Source organism: Bombina bombina, chromosome 11, assembly GCF_027579735.1.
Source record: "Bombina bombina isolate aBomBom1 chromosome 11, aBomBom1.pri, whole genome shotgun sequence".
NCBI classification, from domain to species: Eukaryota; Metazoa; Chordata; class Amphibia; order Anura; family Bombinatoridae; genus Bombina; species Bombina bombina.
Window position 1 is genome coordinate 43,414,840 of NC_069509.1, and position 20,369 is coordinate 43,435,208.

Sequence of the window (20,369 nt, forward strand, 5' to 3'; positions counted from 1 at the left end):
CCCCAAAAATAAAAAAATGCCCTACCCTATTCTAAATTACTAAAGTTCAAAGCTCTTTTACCTTACCAGCCCTGAACAGGGCCCTTTGCGGGGCATGCCCCAAGAAATTCAGCTCTTTTGCCTGTAAAAAAAACACATACAATACCCCCCCAACATTACAACCCACCCACCCACATACCCCTAATCTAACCCAAACCCCCCTTAAATAAACCTAACACTAAGCCCCTGAAGATCTTCCTACCTTATCTTCACCATACCAGGTTCACCGATAGGTCAGAGTCTTGATCCAAGCCCAAGCGGGGGGCTGAAGAGTGATGTCCATCCTCGGGCTGAAGTCTGGATCCAAGCGGCGGCTGAAGAAATCCATCATCGGGCTGAAGTCGGAAGTCCATCATCGGGATGAAGTCTTCTATCAAGCCGCATCTTCAATCTTCTTTCTTCTGGAGCAGAGCGGAGCCATCTTCTTCCAAGCTGACGTGGAACATCCTCTTCAAACGACGACTAGACGATGAATGACGGTTCCTTTAAGGGACGTCATCCAAGATGGTGTCCCTCGCATTCCGATTGGCTGATAGGATTCTATCAGCCAATAGAATGCAAGCTCAATCTGATTGGCTGATCGGATCAGCCAATAGGATTGAACTTGATTCTGATTGGCTGATTCCATCAGCCAATCAGAATATTCCTACCTTAATTCCGATTGGCTGATAGAATCCTATCAGCCAATCGGAATTCGAGGGACGCCATCTTGGATGACGTCCCTTAAAGGAACCGTCATTCGTCGTCTAGTCATCGGTTGAAGAGGATGTTCCGCGTCGGCTTGGAAGAAGATGGCTCCGCTCCGCTCCAGAAGAAAGAAGATTGAATATACGGCTTGATAGAAGACTTCATCCCAATGATGGACTTCCGACTTCAGCCCGATGATGGATTTCTTCAGCCGCCGCTTGGATCCAGACTTCAGCCCGAGGATGGACATCACTCTTCAGCCCCCGCTTGGGCTTGGATCAAGACTCTGGGACCGATCGGTGAACCTGGTATGGTGAAGATAAGGTAGGAAAATCTTCAGGGGCTTACTGTTAGGTTTATTTAAGGGGGGTTTGGGTTAGATTAGGGGTATGTGGGTGGTGGGTTGTAATGTTGGGGGGGGGGTATTGCATGTGTTTTTTTTACAGGCAAAAGAGCTGAATTTCTTGGGGCATGCCCCGCAAAGGGCCCTGTTCAGGGCTGGTAAGGTAAAAGAGCTTTGAACTTTAGTAATTTAGAATAGGGTAGGGCATTTTTTTTATTTTGGGGGGCTTTGTTATTTTATTAGGGGGCTTAGAGTAGGTGTAATTAGTTTAAAATTGTTGTAAGATTTTTCTTATGTTTGTAAATATTTTTGTATTTTTTGTAACTTAGTTCTTTTTTATTTTTTGTACTTTAGTTAGTTTATTTAATTGTATTTATTTGTAGATATTGTATTTAAATAATTTATTGATAGTGTAGTGTTAGGTTTACTTGTAGGTAATTGTAGGTATTTTATTTAATTAATTTATTGATAGTGTAGTGTTAGGTTTAATTGTAACTTAGGTTAGGATTTATTTTACAGGTGATTTTGTTATTATTTTAACTAGGTAACTATTAAATAGTTATTAACTATTTAATAGCTATTGTACCTGGTTAAAATAATTACAAAGTTGCCTGTAAAATAAATATTAATCCTAAAATAGCTACAATGTAATTATTAGTTATATTGTAGCTATATTAGGGTTTATTTTACAGGTAAGTATTTATCTTTAAATAGGAAAAAGTTATTTAATAAGAGTTAATTTATTCCGTTAGATTTAAATGATATTTAATTTAGGGGGTTGTTAGTGTTAGGGTTAGACTTAGCTTTAGGGGTTAATACATTTATTAGAATAGCGGTGAGCTCCGGTCGGCAGATTAGGGGTTAATGTTTGAAGTTAGGTGTCGGCGATGTTAGGGAGGGCAGATTAGGGGTTAATACTATTTATTATAGGGTTAGTGAGGCGGATTAGGGGTTAATAACTTTATTATAATAGCGGTGCGGTCTGCTCGGCAGATTAGGGGTTAATAAATATAATATAGGGGTCGGCGGTGTTAGGGGCAGCAGATTAGGGGTACATAGGGATAATGTAAGTAGCGGCGGTTTACGGAGCGGCAGATTAGGGGTTAATAATAATATGCAGGGGTCAGCGATAGCGGGGGCGGCAGAATAGGGGTTAATAAGTGTAAGGTTAAGGGTGTTTAGACTCGGGGTACATGTTAGGGTGTTAGGTGCAGACTTAGGAGGTGTTTCCCCATAGGAAACAATGGGGCTGCGTTAGGAGCTGAACGCGGCTTTTTTGCAGGTGTTAGTTTTTTTTTTAGCTCAAACAGCCCCATTGTTTTCTATGGGGGAATCGTGCACGAGCACGTTTTTGAAGCTGGCCGCGTCCGTAAGCAACTCTGGTATCGAGAGTTGCAGTGGCGTTAAATATGCCTGTACGCTCCCTTTTTGGAGCCTAACGCACTGAAAACCCAGCCATTCTGTAAACTCTCAATACCAGAGTTATTTAAAAGGTGCGGCCAGAAAAAAGCCTGCGTAGCTAACGCACCCCCTTGGTGCTTCAGGTCAAATTTTTTTTAATTTAAAATTCTTTTAAAAAATTTTTTTGTTTCCGACTTTCTGCCTGCCTGCTACGCATATCATGTGGTTGACACATGATTGATACCTAGTGGGTCACAGATCATCTTAACCTATTGGCGCAGCTTAGCGGGAACTGAAACTATTCACATTGGTGGCACATTTGCTCCTGACTAGGGTGACCATATTGCAGGTTTAAAAAGGGACACATATGAAAAATGCATATGTCAGGGCTGTTTGCAGTGCTGATTTCAGAAATATTTTGTATAAGAACCTGACATATGTGTCCCTTTTTAAAGCGGCGATATGGTCACCCTACTCCTGACTGCACGTGTAGTCTCCTCAATCGGCTCGTTACTGCACGTGTGTCAGTTAGTGGGACAGACAGCCGTGTGTCTGCAGTGCGAGCAGTAGTCAGTCGGACTCGCAGAGTTCTGAGGGCAGCAGCTTAAAGCTAAAGCTAAACTATTGGATCAGGTTCGCAAGACCTTTCATAATTCGGCCCCATAGCCCTTAAAAGGGCAATTTGTAGGGCATTGCCCTAAAGTGTCATTTTTTTTGTGAGAAAAAACTACAAACCTCTACAATTAATCAATTTGGGGGGTGGGAGTTAGTAAAGATTGATAAAAATGAATAATTAATGGAGATAAGGAGTTGTATATAAAGGAACATGAAGCACGTTGCATCTATAAACTTGATACAATGTATCCAAAGGGCATGAATAAAGAAATAGAGTGGAGTTTATTTTTGTAATTATTCTAATGCTTTATATTATAACAATAATTTCTAGTGTAATTTTTTAGTAATTTCAGAATTGCATGTAATTTAAATAATGGACACTAGGTGGTGACAATGTATGCTGAGATAGCAGTTAGCTAAGAAGGTGTTAATAATGATGCCAATTAAAGGGACAGTAAGCACCAGAATTGTTGTTGTTTAAAAAGAAAGATAATCCCTTTATTACCCATTCCCCAGTTTTGCATAACCAACACAGTTATATAAATACACTTTTTACCTCTGTGATTATCTTGTAAGCATCTGCTGATTGCCCCCTTATTTCAGTTCTTTTGACAGACATGCTTTTTAGCCAATCAGTGCTCACTCCTGGGTAACTTCACGTGCATGAGCTCAATGTTATCTATATGAAACACATGAACTAATGCCCTCTAGTGGTCAAAATGCATTCAGATTAGAGGCAGTCTTAAAGGTCTAAGAAATTAGCATATGAACCTCCTAGAATTAGCTTTCAACTAAGAATACCAAGAGAACAAAGCAAAATTGGTGATACAAGTAAATTGGAAAGATGTTTAAAATTACATTCCCTATTTAAATCATGAAAAAAAAATTGGACTTGACTGTCCCTTTAAGACACTAAGTGTGAGTTATAAATGTGTGCTGTACTGTAATATCCTGACAAGACATGATTAAGGGAGTGAGGTCCGACACGTGGTCTGTTTTTTATCCCCTGTGCTGAAATAAAGGATTACCTATTAGTCTCTATACCAGGGATGGGGAACCTTGGCCCTCCAGATGTTTTAGAACTACATTTCCCATGATGCTCATCTGGACTTCAGAGCATCATGGGTAATGTAGCTCTGAAACATCAGGAGGGTAAAGGTTCCCCATCCTTGCTCTATATAGTGATGGTGATTGTGTATATCTAGTTTACAAGTATGTCCTGGGATATGCCAGTAATATATTACATATTGTACAAATAGTTAAATTTCACAGACACAAGGTAGGTCTTTTTGTCTTTACTTTCTGAATAATTTGTGTTTTAAATATTTTTATAAAAACTCTTCGACCTAGATTTGGAGTTTGGCGTTAGCCGTGAAAACCAGCGTTAGAGGCTCCTAACGCTGGTTTTAGGCTACTGCCGGTATTTGGAGTCACTCAAAATAGGGTCTAACGCTCACTTTTCATCCGCGACTTTTCCATACCGCAGATCCCCTTACATTAATTGCGTATCCTATCTTTTCAATGGGATTTTTCTAACTCCGGTATTTAGAGTCGTGTCTGAAGTGAGCGTTAGACATCTAACGACAAAACTCCAGCCGCAGGAAAAAAGTCAGTAGTTAAGAGCTTTCTGGGCTAACGCCGGTTTATAAAGCTCTTAACTACTGTACTCTAAAGTACACTAACACCCATAAACTACCTATGTACCCCTAAACCGAGGTCCCCCCACATCGCCGACACTCGAATATTTTTTTTTAACCCCTAATCTGCCGACCGCCGCCTACGTTATCCTTATGTACCCCTAATCTGCTGCCCCTAACACCGCCGACCCCTGTATTATATTTATTAACCCCTAATCTGCCCCCCACAACGTCGCCTCCACCTACCTACAATAATTAACCCCTAATCTGCCGACCGCAAAGTGCCGCCACCTACGTTATCCTTATGTACCCCTAATCTGCTGCCCCTAACACAGCCGACCCCTATATTATATTTATTAACCCCTAATCTGCCCCCCTCAACGTCGCCTCCACCTGCCTACACTTATTAACCCCTAATCTGCCGAGCAGACCTGAGCGCTACTATAATAAAGTTATTAACCCCTAATCCGCCTCACTAACCCTATAATAAATAGTATTAACCCCTAATCTGCCCTCCCTAACATCGCCGACACCTAACTTCAATTATTAACCCCTAATCTGCCGACCGGAGCTCACCGCTATTCTAATAAATGTATTAACCCCTAAAGCTAAGTCTAACCCTAACACTAACACCCCCCTAAATTAAATATAATTTAAATCTAACGAAATAAATTAACTCTTATTAAATAAATTATTCCTATTTAAAGCTAAATACTTACCTGTAAAATAAATCCTAATATAGCTACAATATAAATTATATTTATATTATAGCTATTTTAGGATTTATATTTATTTTACAGGTAACTTTGTATTTATTTTAACCAGGTACAATAGCTATTAAATAGTTAAGAACTATTTAATAGCTAAAATAGTTAAAATAATTACAAATTTACCTGTAAAAGAAATCCTAACCTAAGTTACAATTAAAACTAACACTATACTATCAATAAATTAATTAAACTACCTACAATTAACCTAACACTACACTATCAATAAATTAATTAAATAAACTACCTACAATTAACCTAACACTACACTATCAATAAATTAATTAAATACAATTCCTACAAATAAATACAATTAAATAAACTTGCTAAAGTACAAAAAATAAAAAAGAACTAAGTTACAAAAAATAAAAAAATATTTACAAACATAAGAAAAATATTACAACAATTTTAAACTAATTACACCTACTCTAAGCCCCCTAATAAAATAACAAAGCCCCCCAAAATAACAAAATGCCCTACCCTATTCTAAATAACTAAAGTTCAAAGCTCTTTTACCTTACCAGCCCTGAACAGGGCCCTTTGCGGGGCATGCCCCAAGAAGTTCAGCTCTTTTGCCTGTAAAAAAAAAACATACAATACCCAAGCCCCCCAACATTACAACCCACCACCCACATACCCCTAATCTAACCCAAACCCCCCTTAAATAAACCTAACACTAAGCCCCTGAAGATCTTCCTACCTTGTCTTCACCATACCAGGTTCACCGATCCGTCCTGAAGAGCTCCTCCGATGTCCTAATCCAAGCCCAAGCGGGGGGCTGAAGAGGTCCATGATCCGGCTGAAGTCTTCATCCAAGCGGGAGCTGAAGAGGTCCATGATCCGGATGAAGTCTTCATCCAAGCGGGAGCTGAAGAGGTCCATGATCCGGATGAAGTCTTCATCCAAGCGGGAGCTGAAGAGGTCCATGATCCGGATGAAGTCTTCTATCAACGGCATCTTCAATCTTCTTTCTTCCGGATCCATCTTGCAGACCTCCGACGCGGAACATCCTGCTGGCCCGACGGACTAACGACGAATGACGGTTCCTTTAAGGGACGTCATCCAAGATGGCGTCCCTCGAATTCCGATTGGCTGATAGGATTCTATCAGCCAATCGGAATTAAGGTAGGAATATTCTGATTGGCTGATGGAATCAGCCAATCAGAATCAAGTTCAATCCGATTGGCTGATCCAATCAGCCAATCAGATTGAGCTCGCATTCTATTGGCTGATCAGAACAGCCAATAGATTGCGAGCTCAATCTGATTGGCTGATTGAATCAGCCAATCGGATTGAACTTGAATCTGATTGGCTGATTCCATCAGCCAATCAGAATTTTCCTACCTTAATTCCGATTGGCTGATCCTGGTATGGTGAAGACAAGGTAGGAAGATCTTCAGGGGCTTAGTGTTAGGTTTATTTAAGGGGGGTTTGGGTTAGATTAGGGGTATGTGGGTGGTGGGTTGTAATGTTGGGGGGCTTGGGTATTGTATGGTTTTTTTTACAGGCAAAAGAGCTGAACTTCTTGGGGCATGCCCCGCAAAGGGCCCTGTTCAGGGCTGGTAAGGTAAAAGAGCTTTGAACTTTAGTTATTTAGAATAGGGTAGGGCATTTTGTTATTTTGGGGGGCTTTGTTATTTTATTAGGGGGCTTAGAGTAGGTGTAATTAGTTTAAAATTGTTGTAATATTTTTCTTATGTTTGTAAATATTTTTTTATTTTTTGTAACTTAGTTCTTTTTTATTTTTTGTACTTTAGCAAGTTTATTTAATTGTATTTATTTGTAGGAATTGTATTTAATTAATTTATTGATAGTGTAGTGTTAGGTTAATTGTAGGTAGTTTATTTAATTAATTTATTGATAGTGTAGTGTTAGGTTAATTGTAGGTAGTTTATTTAATTAATTTATTGATAGTATAGTGTTAGTTTTAATTGTAACTTAGGTTAGGATTTCTTTTACAGGTAAATTTGTAATTATTTTAACTATTTTAGCTATTAAATAGTTCTTAACTATTTAATAGCTATTGTACCTGGTTAAAATAAATACAAAGTTACCTGTAAAATAAATATTAATCCTAAAATAGCTATAATATAATTATAATTTATATTGTAGCTATATTAGGATTTATTTTACAGGTAAGTATTTAGCTTTAAATAGGAATAATTTTTTTAATAAGAGATAATTAATTTCGTTAGATTAAAATTATATTTAATTTAGGGGGGTGTTAGTGTTAGGGTTAGACTTAGCTTTAGGGGTTAATACATTTATTAGAATAGCGGTGAGCTCTAGTCGGCAGATTAGGGGTTAATAATTGAAGTTAGGTGTCGGCGATGTTAGGGAGGGCATATTAGGGGTTAATACTATTTATTATAGGGTTAGTGAGGTGGATTAGGGGTTAATAACTTTATTATAGTAGCGCTCAGGTCCGGTCGGCAGATTAGGGGTTAATAAGTGTAGGCAGGTGGAGGCGACGTTGTGGGGGGCAGATTAGGGGTTAATAAATATAATATAGGGGTCGGCGATGTTAGGGAACCAGATTAGGGGTACATAGGGATAATGTAAGTAGCGGCGGTTTACGGAGCGGAAGATTAGGGGTTAATAATAATATGCAGGGGTCAGCGATAGCGGGGGCGGCAGATTAGGGGTTAATAAGTGTAAGGTTAGGGGTGTTTAGACTCGGGGTACATGTTAGAGTGTTAAGTGCAGACGTAGGAAGGGTTACCGCATAGCAAACAATGGGGCTGCGTTAGGAGCTGAACGCTGCTTTTTTGCAGGTGTTAGGTTTTTTTTCAGCTCAAACAGCCCCATTGTTTCCTATGGGGGAATCGTGCACGAGCACGTTTTTGAGGCTGGCCGCGTCCGTAAGCAACTCTGGTATCGAGAGTTGAAGCTGCGTTAAAAATGCTCTACGCTCCTTTTTTGGAGCTTAACGCAGCCATTCTGTGGACTCTCAATACCAGAGTTATTTTTATGGTGCGGCCAGAAAAAAGCCGGCGTTAGTTTTTCGGGTCGTTACCGACAAAACTCCAAATCTAGCCGACCCCTTTTTAACTGGTGTGAAAAAACAGTTAGAACTGTAGTGCCAAATGTTTATAGAATTAAGGGGACAGTCTACACCCAGTAAATTTTTTGTTTACTTATTGTTAAATGTCATTTAAACAATGTTTAACACGTCCCTCATCTCTCTGCTTCTATGAAGTGCAGGAAAACTTCAAATATCCATTGCCCGTTTGTAGTTAAAAATGGAAATTAAGCTCCGCCCACCACTTGGTGTATAGTTGGATATGCCTAGCTGTGGCCAATTAAGATCGACTCATAAATAATTTTTAATAATGCGCATGCTGACTTGTGCATGAACAGTTGATACAGATGAGTGCTGCTGTCTAATCATTCCTCAGAAACTGAATGTTAAAAATTTGTTCCGGCTTGTCTCAATAGCGGTATACTGGCATAGCGTTAAATGCAGTACTGCATCAGCTAGCTATGGATAGTGTGAGTAGAGGGAGGCTGCTCTGCTGCAGGTAGAAAATTATTAGTATGGGGTTAAATGTCCCGGGGAGTCAGGATGTTTGGCTTGTAGGCTCATGCTGTCTCACCCGTGTATCAGTTCATCAATCACTAGTAGAGAAGAGATGCAGCAGCTCTGCACATGTGGGCAGCAGGCTCAGTCTGGTTTTACCGGGAGTCTTAGTTTGTTCTGACTCCTCTAGCAACCCCTCCCTCGCTCCCCATCTCCTCCACTCCCTCCGGTGTCTGATTTGTTTTACCATTTGTTATGGGGCCAGGTGTTCTGAGGAGAAGACTAAGGGCTAGATTTATTAAAGCCCTACGGCTGCAAGTTCTCATAAGCACTTGCTCGCTGCAATTTATCAAGCAGCGGTCACCAGGCCGCTGCTTCCCTAACCTCTTCGCCCCCTCTAAGGTGGCAAAATTAAATCTCCTCGGTCTAGTCCGACCGAGGAGATTGACAGCTCCTGCCCGCGCGTGATTGGCTGTGCGCGGGCAGGGGGCGGAATTGCACGCGAGAGCAAAATTGCGCTCATGTGCAATGGCAAATACCTACGGGTAATTTTGCCCCGCCACAGTCGAGCTGAGGCGTACAGGGGTGCGTATACGCGCCCCTGTATGCCTCAGCTTTAATAAATCTAGCCCTAAGTGGTGGCACTGACTCTGGATGCTTAAAGGGACATGACACCCACATTTTTTCTTTCATGATTTAGAAAGAGAATGCAATTTTAAACATCTTTCTAATTTACTTATATTATCTAGTTTGTTTTATTCTCTTGATATTCTTTGCTGAAAAGCATATCTAGATATGCTCAGCAGCTGCATATTCGTTGCTGCACATAGAAGCCCCGTGTGATTGGCTCACCATGTGCATTGCTTTTTCTTCAATTAAGGATATCTAAAAAATGAAGCAAAATAAATAATAGAAGTAAATTGTAATGTTGTTTAAATTTCTATTCTCCATCTGAATCATGAAAGAAAGATTTTGGGTTTAGTGGCCCTTTAATCTAAATAAAATGATGCACTGCATTGATTCAATAAATATATTTATGCAGCATATTTAATTTAGATTAAGTTTAGCTTCACCTTTACCCACATAGAATTTGTCAGGCTGTAGGTAAAGGGAGGAGTTTAAACAGACCGTAGTTATTGAGTGGAGCAGCAAGGGGCATGTGAGTTTAACACCTTCCAGCATATCTGTAAGCAGTTTTCAGCACTGTACATACCTCCCAACATTTCAAAATTCAAAAGAGGGACACCGCCCCCGCTCCTGCCCACCACATTTCAAATTTGGGGGGGGGGGGTGTCCCTCTTTTGAATTTTGAAAAATTTAAAAAATCATAAGGCCAAAGTAATATAAATAAAATTCTAAATAAATTCATATCTTTTAATACTCTTAGGCCTAGATTTGGAGTTCGGCGGTAAAAGGGCTGTTAACGCTCCGCGGGTTTTTTTCTGGCCGCACCATAAAATTAACTCTGGTATCGAGAGTCCAAAAAAATGCTGCGTTAGGCTCCAAAAAAGGAGCGTAGAGCATTTTTACCGCAAATGCAACTCTCGATACCAGAGTTGCTTACGGACGCGGCCAGCCTCAAAAACGTGCTCGTGCACGATTCTCCCATAGGAAACAATGGGGCTGTTTGAGCTGAAAAAAAACCTAACACCTGCAAAAAAGCCGCGTTCAGCTCCTAACGCAGCCCCATTGTTTCCTATGGGGAAACACTTCCTACCTCTGCACCTAACACTCTAACATGTACCCCGAGTCTAAACACCCCTAACCTTACACTTATTAACCCCTATTCTGCCGCCCCCGCTATCGCTGACCCCTGCATTACACTTTTAACCCCTAATCTGCCGCTCCGTAAACCGCCGCCACCTACGTTATCCCTATGTACCCCTAATCTGCTGCCCTAACATCGCCGACCCCTATGTTATATTTATTAACCCCTAATCTGCCCCCCACAACGTCGCCGACACCTACCTACACTTATTAACCCCTAATCTGCCGAGCGGACCTGAGCGCTACTATAATAAATGTATTAACCCCTAATCCGCCTCACTAACCCTATCATAAATAGTATTAACCCCTAATCTGCCCTCCCTAACATCGCCGACACCTACCTTCAATTATTAACCCCTAATCTGCCGACCGGAGCTCACCGCTATTCTAATAAATGGATTAACCCCTAAAGCTAAGTCTAACCCTAACACTAACACCCCCCTAACTTAAATATAATTTACATCTAACGAAATAAATTAACTCTTATTAAATAAATGATTCCTATTTAAAGCTAAATACTTACCTGTAAAATAAATCATAATATAGCTACAATATAAATTACATTTATATTATAGCTATTTTAGGATTAATATTTATTTTACAGGCAACTTTGTAATTATTTTAACCAGGTACAATAGCTATTAAATAGTTAAGAACTATTTAATAGTTACCTAGTTAAAATAATAACAAATTTACCTGTAAAATAAATCCTAACCTAAGTTATAATTAAACCTAACACTACCCTATCAATAAAATAATTAAATAAACTACCTACAATTACCTACAATTAACCTAACACTACACTATCAATAAATTAAATAAACACAATTGCTACAAATAAATTCAATTAAATAAACTATCTAAAGTACAAAAAATAAAAAAGAACTAAGTTACAGAAAATAAAAAAATATTTACAAACATAAGAAAAATATTACAACAATTTTAAACTAATTACACCTACTCTAAGCCCCCTAATAAAATAACAAAGCCCCCCAAAATAAAAAATTCCCTACCCTATTCTAAAATACAAAAATTACAAGCTCTTTTACCTTACCAGCCCTGAACAGGGCCCTTTGCGGGGCATGCCCCAAGAAGTTCAGCTCTTTTGCCTGTAAAAAAAAACATACAATACCCCCCCCCAACATTACAACCCACCACCCACATACCCCTAATCTAACCCAAACCCCCCTTAAATAAACCTAACACTAAGCCCCTGAAGATCTTCCTACCTTGTCTTCACCATCCAGGTATCACCGATCCGTCCTGGCTCCAAGATCTTCATCCAACCCAAGCGGGGGTTGGCGATCCATAATCCGGTGCTCCAAAGTCTTCCTCCTATCCGGCAAGAAGAGGACATCCGGACCGGCAAACATCTTCTCCAAGCGGCATCTTCTATGTTCTTCCATCCGATGACGACCGGCTCCATCTTGAAGACCTCCAGCGCGGATCCATCCTCTTCTTCCGACGACTATACGACGAATGACGGTTCCTTTAAGGATTGAGCTCGCATTCTATTGGCTGATCGGAACAGCCAATAGAATGCGAGCTCAATCTGATTGGATGATTGGATCAGCCAATCGGATTGAACTTGATTCTGATTGGCTGATTCCATCAGCCAATCAGAAAATTCCTACCTTAATTCCGATTGGCTGATAGAATCCTATCAGCCAATCGGAATTCGAGGGACGCCATCTTGGATGACGTCCCTTAAAGGAACCGTCATTCGTCGTCTAGTCGTCGGAAGAAGAGGATGGATCCGCGCTGGAGGTCTTCAAGATGGAGCCGGTCGTCATCGGATGGAAGAACATAGAAGATGCCGCTTGGAGAAGATGTTTGCCGGTCCGGATGTCCTCTTCTTGCCGGATAGGAGGAAGACTTTGGAGCACCGGATTATGGATCGCCAACCCCCGCTTGGGTTGGATGAAGATCTTGGAGCCAGGACGGATCGGTGATACCTGGTGAGGTGAAGACAAGGTAGGAAGATCTTCAGGGGCTTAGTGTTAGGTTTATTTAAGGGGGGTTTGGGTTAGATTAGGGGTATGTGGGTGGTGGGTTGTAATGTTGGGGGGGGGGGTATTGTATGTTTTTTTTTACAGGCAAAAGAGCTGAACTTCTTGGGGCATGCCCCGCAAAGGGCCCTGTTCAGGGCTGGTAAGGTAAAAGAGCTTGTAATTTTTGTATTTTAGAATAGGGTAGGGAATTTTTTATTTTGGGGGGCTTTGTTATTTTATTAGGGGGCTTAGAGTAGGTGTAATTAGTTTAAAATTGTTGTAATATTTTTCTTATGTTTGTAAATATTTTTTTATTTTCTGTAACTTAGTTCTTTTTTATTTTTTGTACTTTAGATAGTTTATTTAATTGAATTTATTTGTAGCAATTGTGTTTATTTAATTTATTGATAGTGTAGTGTTAGGTTAATTGTAGGTAATTGTAGGTAGTTTATTTAATTATTTTATTGATAGGGTAGTGTTAGGTTTAATTATAACTTAGGTTAGGATTTATTTTACAGGTAAATTTGTTATTATTTTAACTAGGTAACTATTAAATAGTTCTTAACTATTTAATAGCTATTGTACCTGGTTAAAATAATTACAAAGTTGCCTGTAAAATAAATATTAATCCTAAAATAGCTATAATATAAATGTAATTTATATTGTAGCTATATTATGATTTATTTTACAGGTAAGTATTTAGCTTTAAATAGGAATCATTTATTTAATAAGAGTTAATTTATTTCGTTAGATGTAAATTATATTTAAGTTAGGGGGGTGTTAGTGTTAGGGTTAGACTTAGCTTTAGGGGTTAATCCATTTATTAGAATAGCGGTGAGCTCCGGTCGGCAGATTAGGGGTTAATAATTGAAGGTAGGTGTCGGCGATGTTAGGGAGGGCAGATTAGGGGTTAATACTATTTATGATAGGGTTAGTGAGGCGGATTAGGGGTTAATACATTTATTATAGTAGCGCTCAGGTCCGCTCGGCAGATTAGGGGTTAATAAGTGTAGGTAGGTGTCGGCGACGTTGTGGGGGGCAGATTAGGGGTTAATAAATATAACATAGGGGTCGGCGATGTTAGGGGCAGCAGATTAGGGGTACATAGGGATAACGTAGGTGGCGGCGATTTGCGGTCGGAAGATTAGGGGTTAATTATTTTAAGTAGCTTGCGGCGACGTTGTGGGGGGCAAGTTAGGGGTTAATAAATATAATATAGGGGTCGGCGGTGTTAGGGGCAGCAGATTAGGGGTACATAAGTATAACGTAGGTGGCGGTCGGCAGATTAGGGGTTAAAAATTTTAATCGAGTGGCGGCGATGTGGGGGGAGCTCGGTTTAGGGGTACATAGGTAGTTTATGGGTGTTAGTGTACTTTAGGGTACAGTAGTTAAGAGCTTTATAAACCGGCGTTAGCCAGAAAGCTCTTAACTCCTGCTTTTTTTCTGCGGCTGGAGTTTTGTCGTTAGAGCTCTAACGCTCACTGCAGAAACGACTCTAAATACCGGAGTTAGGAAGATCCCATTGAAAAGATAGGATACGCAAATGGCGTAGGGGGATCTGCGGTATGGAAAAGTCGCGGCTGAAAAGTGAGCGTTAGACCCTTACCTACATGACTCTAAATACCGGCGGTAGCCTAAAACCAGCGTTAGGAGCCTCTAACGCTGGTTTTCACGGCTACCGCCGAACTCCAAATCTAGGTCTTAGGCAGCAAATCAAACACAAGCTCAAACCAGTGGTATAGCTATGTGAGCTCTGTATTTATTTAACCTTTGCAGAGACAGTGCTAAATATTTTTATCTTAATTGTACATTTAATAATAGATACTTTAAAACTGCTCTCTGCTTTCCTCATTAATATTCTAGATTCTGGCCTTTAAGTTAGCAAAAATGCACAGTAACACACTACATAGGATACACTTACACATACACACACTACATACCATACACTTAGATGATAGAAAGTCCAGTATAATTTCTGGTGTATAAATTCTGTAGAACTCTACAGAATTTATACACCAGAAATTATACTGGACTTTCTATCATCTTGGTTGTTCTCCATCCATGTTTGGGGACTCTGGTATAAAGTGGTGTATGTATATTTACATTGCTATGTTGTAATATATAGAATCTGCTGATTTTTGCAGGTGTTTATATCTTTATATATATATTCATATATGTTTGTGTATGTATATATATGTGTATGTACCTAATATTTGCATTGTAATTTTGAAATACAGTTGTGAAGTACATTTCATATACAATAGCGCCCCCTATTGGGTTTATCACCCTGGTTATTGTTATACCATACACTTACACATGCAGATACACACACAATACAATGCATACACTTACACATGCAGACACAGACTACATATCATACACTTATACAGGAAGATACACACACTACATAGCATACACTTATAAATGCAGATACACACACACACACACACTACATAGTATACACTTATACATTCAGATGCACACACACACACACTACATAGCATACACTTATACATTCAGATGCACACACACACACACTACATAGCTTACAATTATACATGCAGATACACACACACACACTACATAGTATACATTTACACATGCAGATACACACACACACTACATAGTATACACTTACACATGCAGATACACACACACACACTGCATAGCATACACTTGCACATGCAGATACACACACACTACATAGTATACACTTACACATGCAGATACACACACACACTACATAGTATACACTTACACATGCAGATGCACACACACTACATAGCTTACACTTATACATGCAGATACACACACTACATAGTATACACTTACACATGCAGATACACACACTTCATAGCTTACACTTATACATGCAGATACACACTTATACATGCAGACACACACACTATATAGCATATACTTATACATACAGATACACACACACAAACACTACAAAGCTTACACTTATACATGCAGATACACACTTATAGATACAGATAGACACACACACTACCTCATGTATGGGTATCTGTAACTCATTGTATGGGGTCCTGGGGTTGGCAAGCACATTAGCTGGCAGTCTGAGGCTGCCACTGTTCGTTACCCTGGTGTAAGCACTGCTCATCATATAAAACTGAAGGCATGCTAGTATTATCACCAGGGGTAGACATCATCAGTCACTACCAGGGGTTAGAGGTCATCATTACCTGAGGTCAGAGGGTATACAGCCTTCCTACTCCTGCTTAACCCACACACTATTACTTATCCACAAGGAATCAAACAGGTATATAACCCTGGGAGAGAAAAGCCAGCTGCTTCTGAGTATGTGCCCAATAGAATTTCTTTCCAAATCAGACAGTGTGATTGTCTGGATTTGTTTCCACATTTTGTCTCTCATAGTTGAGGTATACCTATGATGAAAATTACAGGCCTCTCTCATCTTCTTAAGTGGGAGAACTTGCACAATTGGTGGCTGACTAAATGACTAAATACTTTTTTGCCCCACTGTATATGTATATGATTATATACATATATATTTATGTGTTTAATATGTGAATATACACATATTAACACATAGATATATATGTATATAAGCATTATACATATATATTTAATGGGGATACATACTGTAGTTCCCATAGGTCGCAATGTAAAGGCACTTTTAGCTATGTATGCATGCACAGACAGGGAAATTGGGAAAATATTTATTTTTAATAAAATTCATAAATAATGAGGAGTTAAACTTCATTAGACTTTATTAACAATAACAAATAATTGAAAAAAATACTTTTTCTTCCCACAAGAATATAAAGTTTATTTATATAATAATCACACACAATATAAAAAATTCACAAGTAACAAGCAAACAGAACTGTCAATAACTATTGCTAGTTGTAGGAACTGATGCCGGTCCGCCTGCAATAAATGTTCCCTGCATTTCCAGCTGAGGCAACAAACTGAACATGCACAATTTGAAATAGCTAACTGAAAAATATTAAACGTGCACTGCTAAACTGTCACACAAGACCAGGGCTAAACTGTCACACAAGACCAGGGCTAAACTGTCACACAAGACCAGGGCTAAACTGTCACACAAGACCAGGGCTAAACTGTCACACAAGACAAGGGCTAAACTGTCACACAAGACCAGGGCTAAACTGTCACACAAGACCAGGGCTAAACTGTCACACAAGACAAGGGCTAAACTGTCACACAAGACCAGGGCTAAACTGTCACACAAGACCAGGGCTAAACTGTCACACAAGACAAGGGCTAAACTGTCACACAAGACAAGGGCTAAACTGTCACACAAGACCAGGGCTAAACTGTCACACAAGACCAGGGCTAAACTGTCACACAAGACCAGGGCTAAACTGTCACACAAGACCAGGGCTAAACTGTCACACAAGACCAGGGCTAAACTGTCACACAAGACCAGGGCTAAACTGTCACACAAGACCAGGGCTAAACTGTCACACAAGACCAGGGCTAAACTGTCACACAAGACCAGGGCTAAATTGGACAAGAAGAAAGCAGTGTGCGGAGCTTGGGGGCCATTTTCGGTTGCTAACAAACAATCATTATTTAAAAGTTTCATGTACTTCTTACAAGCTTATAGATGTTGAAACTATTGGAAGATGCTTGTCTGGTATGTAACAATAAGTAGTAAAGGATACATATTGGGTCTAGACTGTCCCTTTAAGCAGGAATTTGAGAAAAAATTTCATATACGCCCATGGAACCCTTATGTTCAGCCCATTTTACAAAAAAAACACAATTATGTTTTGTATTTTGTACGTTCAAATTCTTTGCTTTATTTTTTTGCACATCCAATGTATTTAAATTATAATTTACGCTGTGCATAGTTAATATGATTTATTCCTGTGTAATTGACCTTCAAATTTTACATTTTCGATAAAATACGATTTTTGGTGAACAATTTTGTTATGAATTTTGATGCAACTTAACAATACAATTGTTCTTGCGTATTTTTGTGTGAATGGTTCAATTATTCATTTTTGTAACATTTTTATAATATGAATTTTATTGTGCACTTTTGTAATGTATGCATATCCTTCGCATATGAAATGCAGTATAAGCCCCTTTGCGAGACACACTGTTTTCATGGCAAAAAGGGGCTTTAGATCATTCCACCAGGAAAATAGAAGGGCTGGCAGGCATTCTTATAGAACTAGCTATTTAATATACAAAAATAAACAAAAATAAGCACATTATCATACATTTTATACTCTGCAGCTGGTATAAGTCATTGGAAACACATTAATGGAAAAACAATTTTAGAGTACACTGTCCCTTTAGATGTAAATTAAGGTTTATTAAAAATGATTTAGTGGTTACTTAAAGGGATACGGTCTATCCTCAGGTGCTGGACTGTGAAGGGCTCAAATCTGTATATTTATGTGTTTACATTATTGTAGATATATGTGTATATATATGTATGTGTGTGTGCATATGTATGTATATTTCAATACAAAACAGCAGTTTAAACGTAACATAGTAGATGAGGTTGAAAAAAGACAGAAGTCCATCGAGTTCAACCTATAATATTCTTAATTTATTTACCATAAAGCTCCAGTTAAGTTTAAATTAAACCCATTAAAAAGGTGACCCATTTAACACAAGCAATCATATCCCTGAATTCTGTTTCTAGCCAGAAATGTATTTAAACATTTTAAAATGTATCAAAGGTATTGGCATTTACTACCTCCTCAGGTAAAAGTAAGTTCAGAACCCTCTATTTGACCTTCGGTTTAGTGCTCGAGCCTAGGGATAGTGTACATGGGATTATTAGTGTATCCCCATAGAAGTCTATTATGTGACAGATTTGCTGCATCTGTGAAAGCCGTCATGCAGTTGTTAGTGCATCCTAGACTTTCACTTGAGCACTAAAGTATAACTTTCACCTTGTGATATGAGAACACATATAAATAAATAATTATCGAGTGTGCTCAAGCAATGTTAGCTCTCAATAGCATTAATATGTTTGTTGCTCCATTTGTAATCTGGGCTTGATTGCTTAGCTTCACTGCATATAAGTCTATAAATAATTATTGTTACAACGAGGGTGCACAAGACGTGCTCAGTTAATGCAAATTTAAAGAGACAGTCAAGTTCAAAATAAACTTTCATGATTCAGATAGGGCATGTAATTTTAAACAACTTTCCGATTTTCTTTTATCACCAATGTTGCTTTGTTCTTTTTGTATTCTTAGTTGAAAGCTAAACCTAGGAGGGTCATATGCTAATTTCTTAGACCTTGAAGGCTGCCTCTAATATAAATGCATTTTGACAGTTGTTCACCACTAGAGGGCGTTAGTTCATGTGTTTCATATAGATAGCATTGAGCTCACGCACGTGAAGTTACCTAGAAGTCAGCACTGATTGGCTAAAATGCAAGTCTGTCAAAAGAACTTTAATAAGGTGGCAGTCGGCAGAGGCTTAGATACAAGGTAATCACAGAGGTAAAACGTGTAATAATATAACTGTGCCTGTTATGCAAAACTGAGGAATGGGTAATAAAGGGATTATCTATCTTTTTAAACAACAAAAATTCTGGTGTTGACTGTCACTTTAATGTAAAAATACTTCCATTCAAAACTGTAATACACTTATGCACATTTCAACTTTGACTATTATACCCCTTTAACTAGAAACTAACAGATCAGTATACATGTATACTTCATACTAATGCTTATTGGTTGATAAGGACAACTCCCTGTGTGGGTGGAGAGGGGCACTTTTTTTAAAACAGGAACACGCATTTCACGCAAAACACCAACAAAGCGGTAATACGTTTTAAAACACTGTTGTTTATAGAAAATTGTGATATTTCTCTTTAAACTGCCAAATATGTAATTTGTTAGTCTCTGTCAATCTGTTGTGTTAATTTGTTTGATAACTTGTTTGTAATGTGAACTTGTGAGCATATACAGCACAATCTCATCTTTGTTTATTTCTCTGGTAGATTTAATTTGGGAACCAATAGTGGAAGAAATACTGACACCTCTAATGCTTCATGAGACACCGGTCACCCTGCAATGTAACATCTCACAGTATTTCCCAGATGCACTGACTGTGAGATGGCTGAGAAGAGAAGAAGGAAGCCAGAAATTAACTGCAATGGCCAAGCCTGATATAAAGTCACAGAGAGATCAGGATAACACCTACAGCTGCACAACCAGCCTGACTGTCACCCCAACACTAAGTACAGACCAAGGCGCAGAATATATCTGCAGGGTGCTACATCCTACACGGGAGCAGCCAATAGAGAGAAGCACAGGGAAGCTTATTGTAATGGGTAAGTTTATCATTAGAGTTACAGGGGAACTTACTGTAATGGGTAAGTTTATCATTAGAGTTACAGGGAAACTTACTGTAATGGGTAAGTTTATCATTAGAGTTACAGGGAAACTTACTGTAATGGGTAAGTTTATCATTAGAGTTACAGGGGAACTTACTGTAATGGGTAAGTTTATTATTAGCGTTACTGGGAAACTTATTGTAATGGGTAAGTTTATCATTAGAGTTACAGGGAAACTTACTGTAATGGGTAAGTTTATCATTAGAGTTACAGGGAAACTT

At 38.9% G+C, this 20,369-nt stretch overlaps 1 protein-coding gene across 1 annotated transcript in view; it reads left to right on the forward strand.

Annotated features, from left to right (window-relative positions):
• The window catches only part of LOC128641646 (uncharacterized), a 48,303-nt gene that overhangs the window by 14,233 nt on the left and 13,701 nt on the right, over window positions 1-20,369 (forward strand). The window contains exon 2 of the mRNA XM_053694181.1: window positions 19,753-20,085. Coding sequence (XP_053550156.1) covers window positions 19,753-20,085 — 333 coding nt within the window. The remainder of the gene's footprint in view (window positions 1-19,752; window positions 20,086-20,369) is intronic.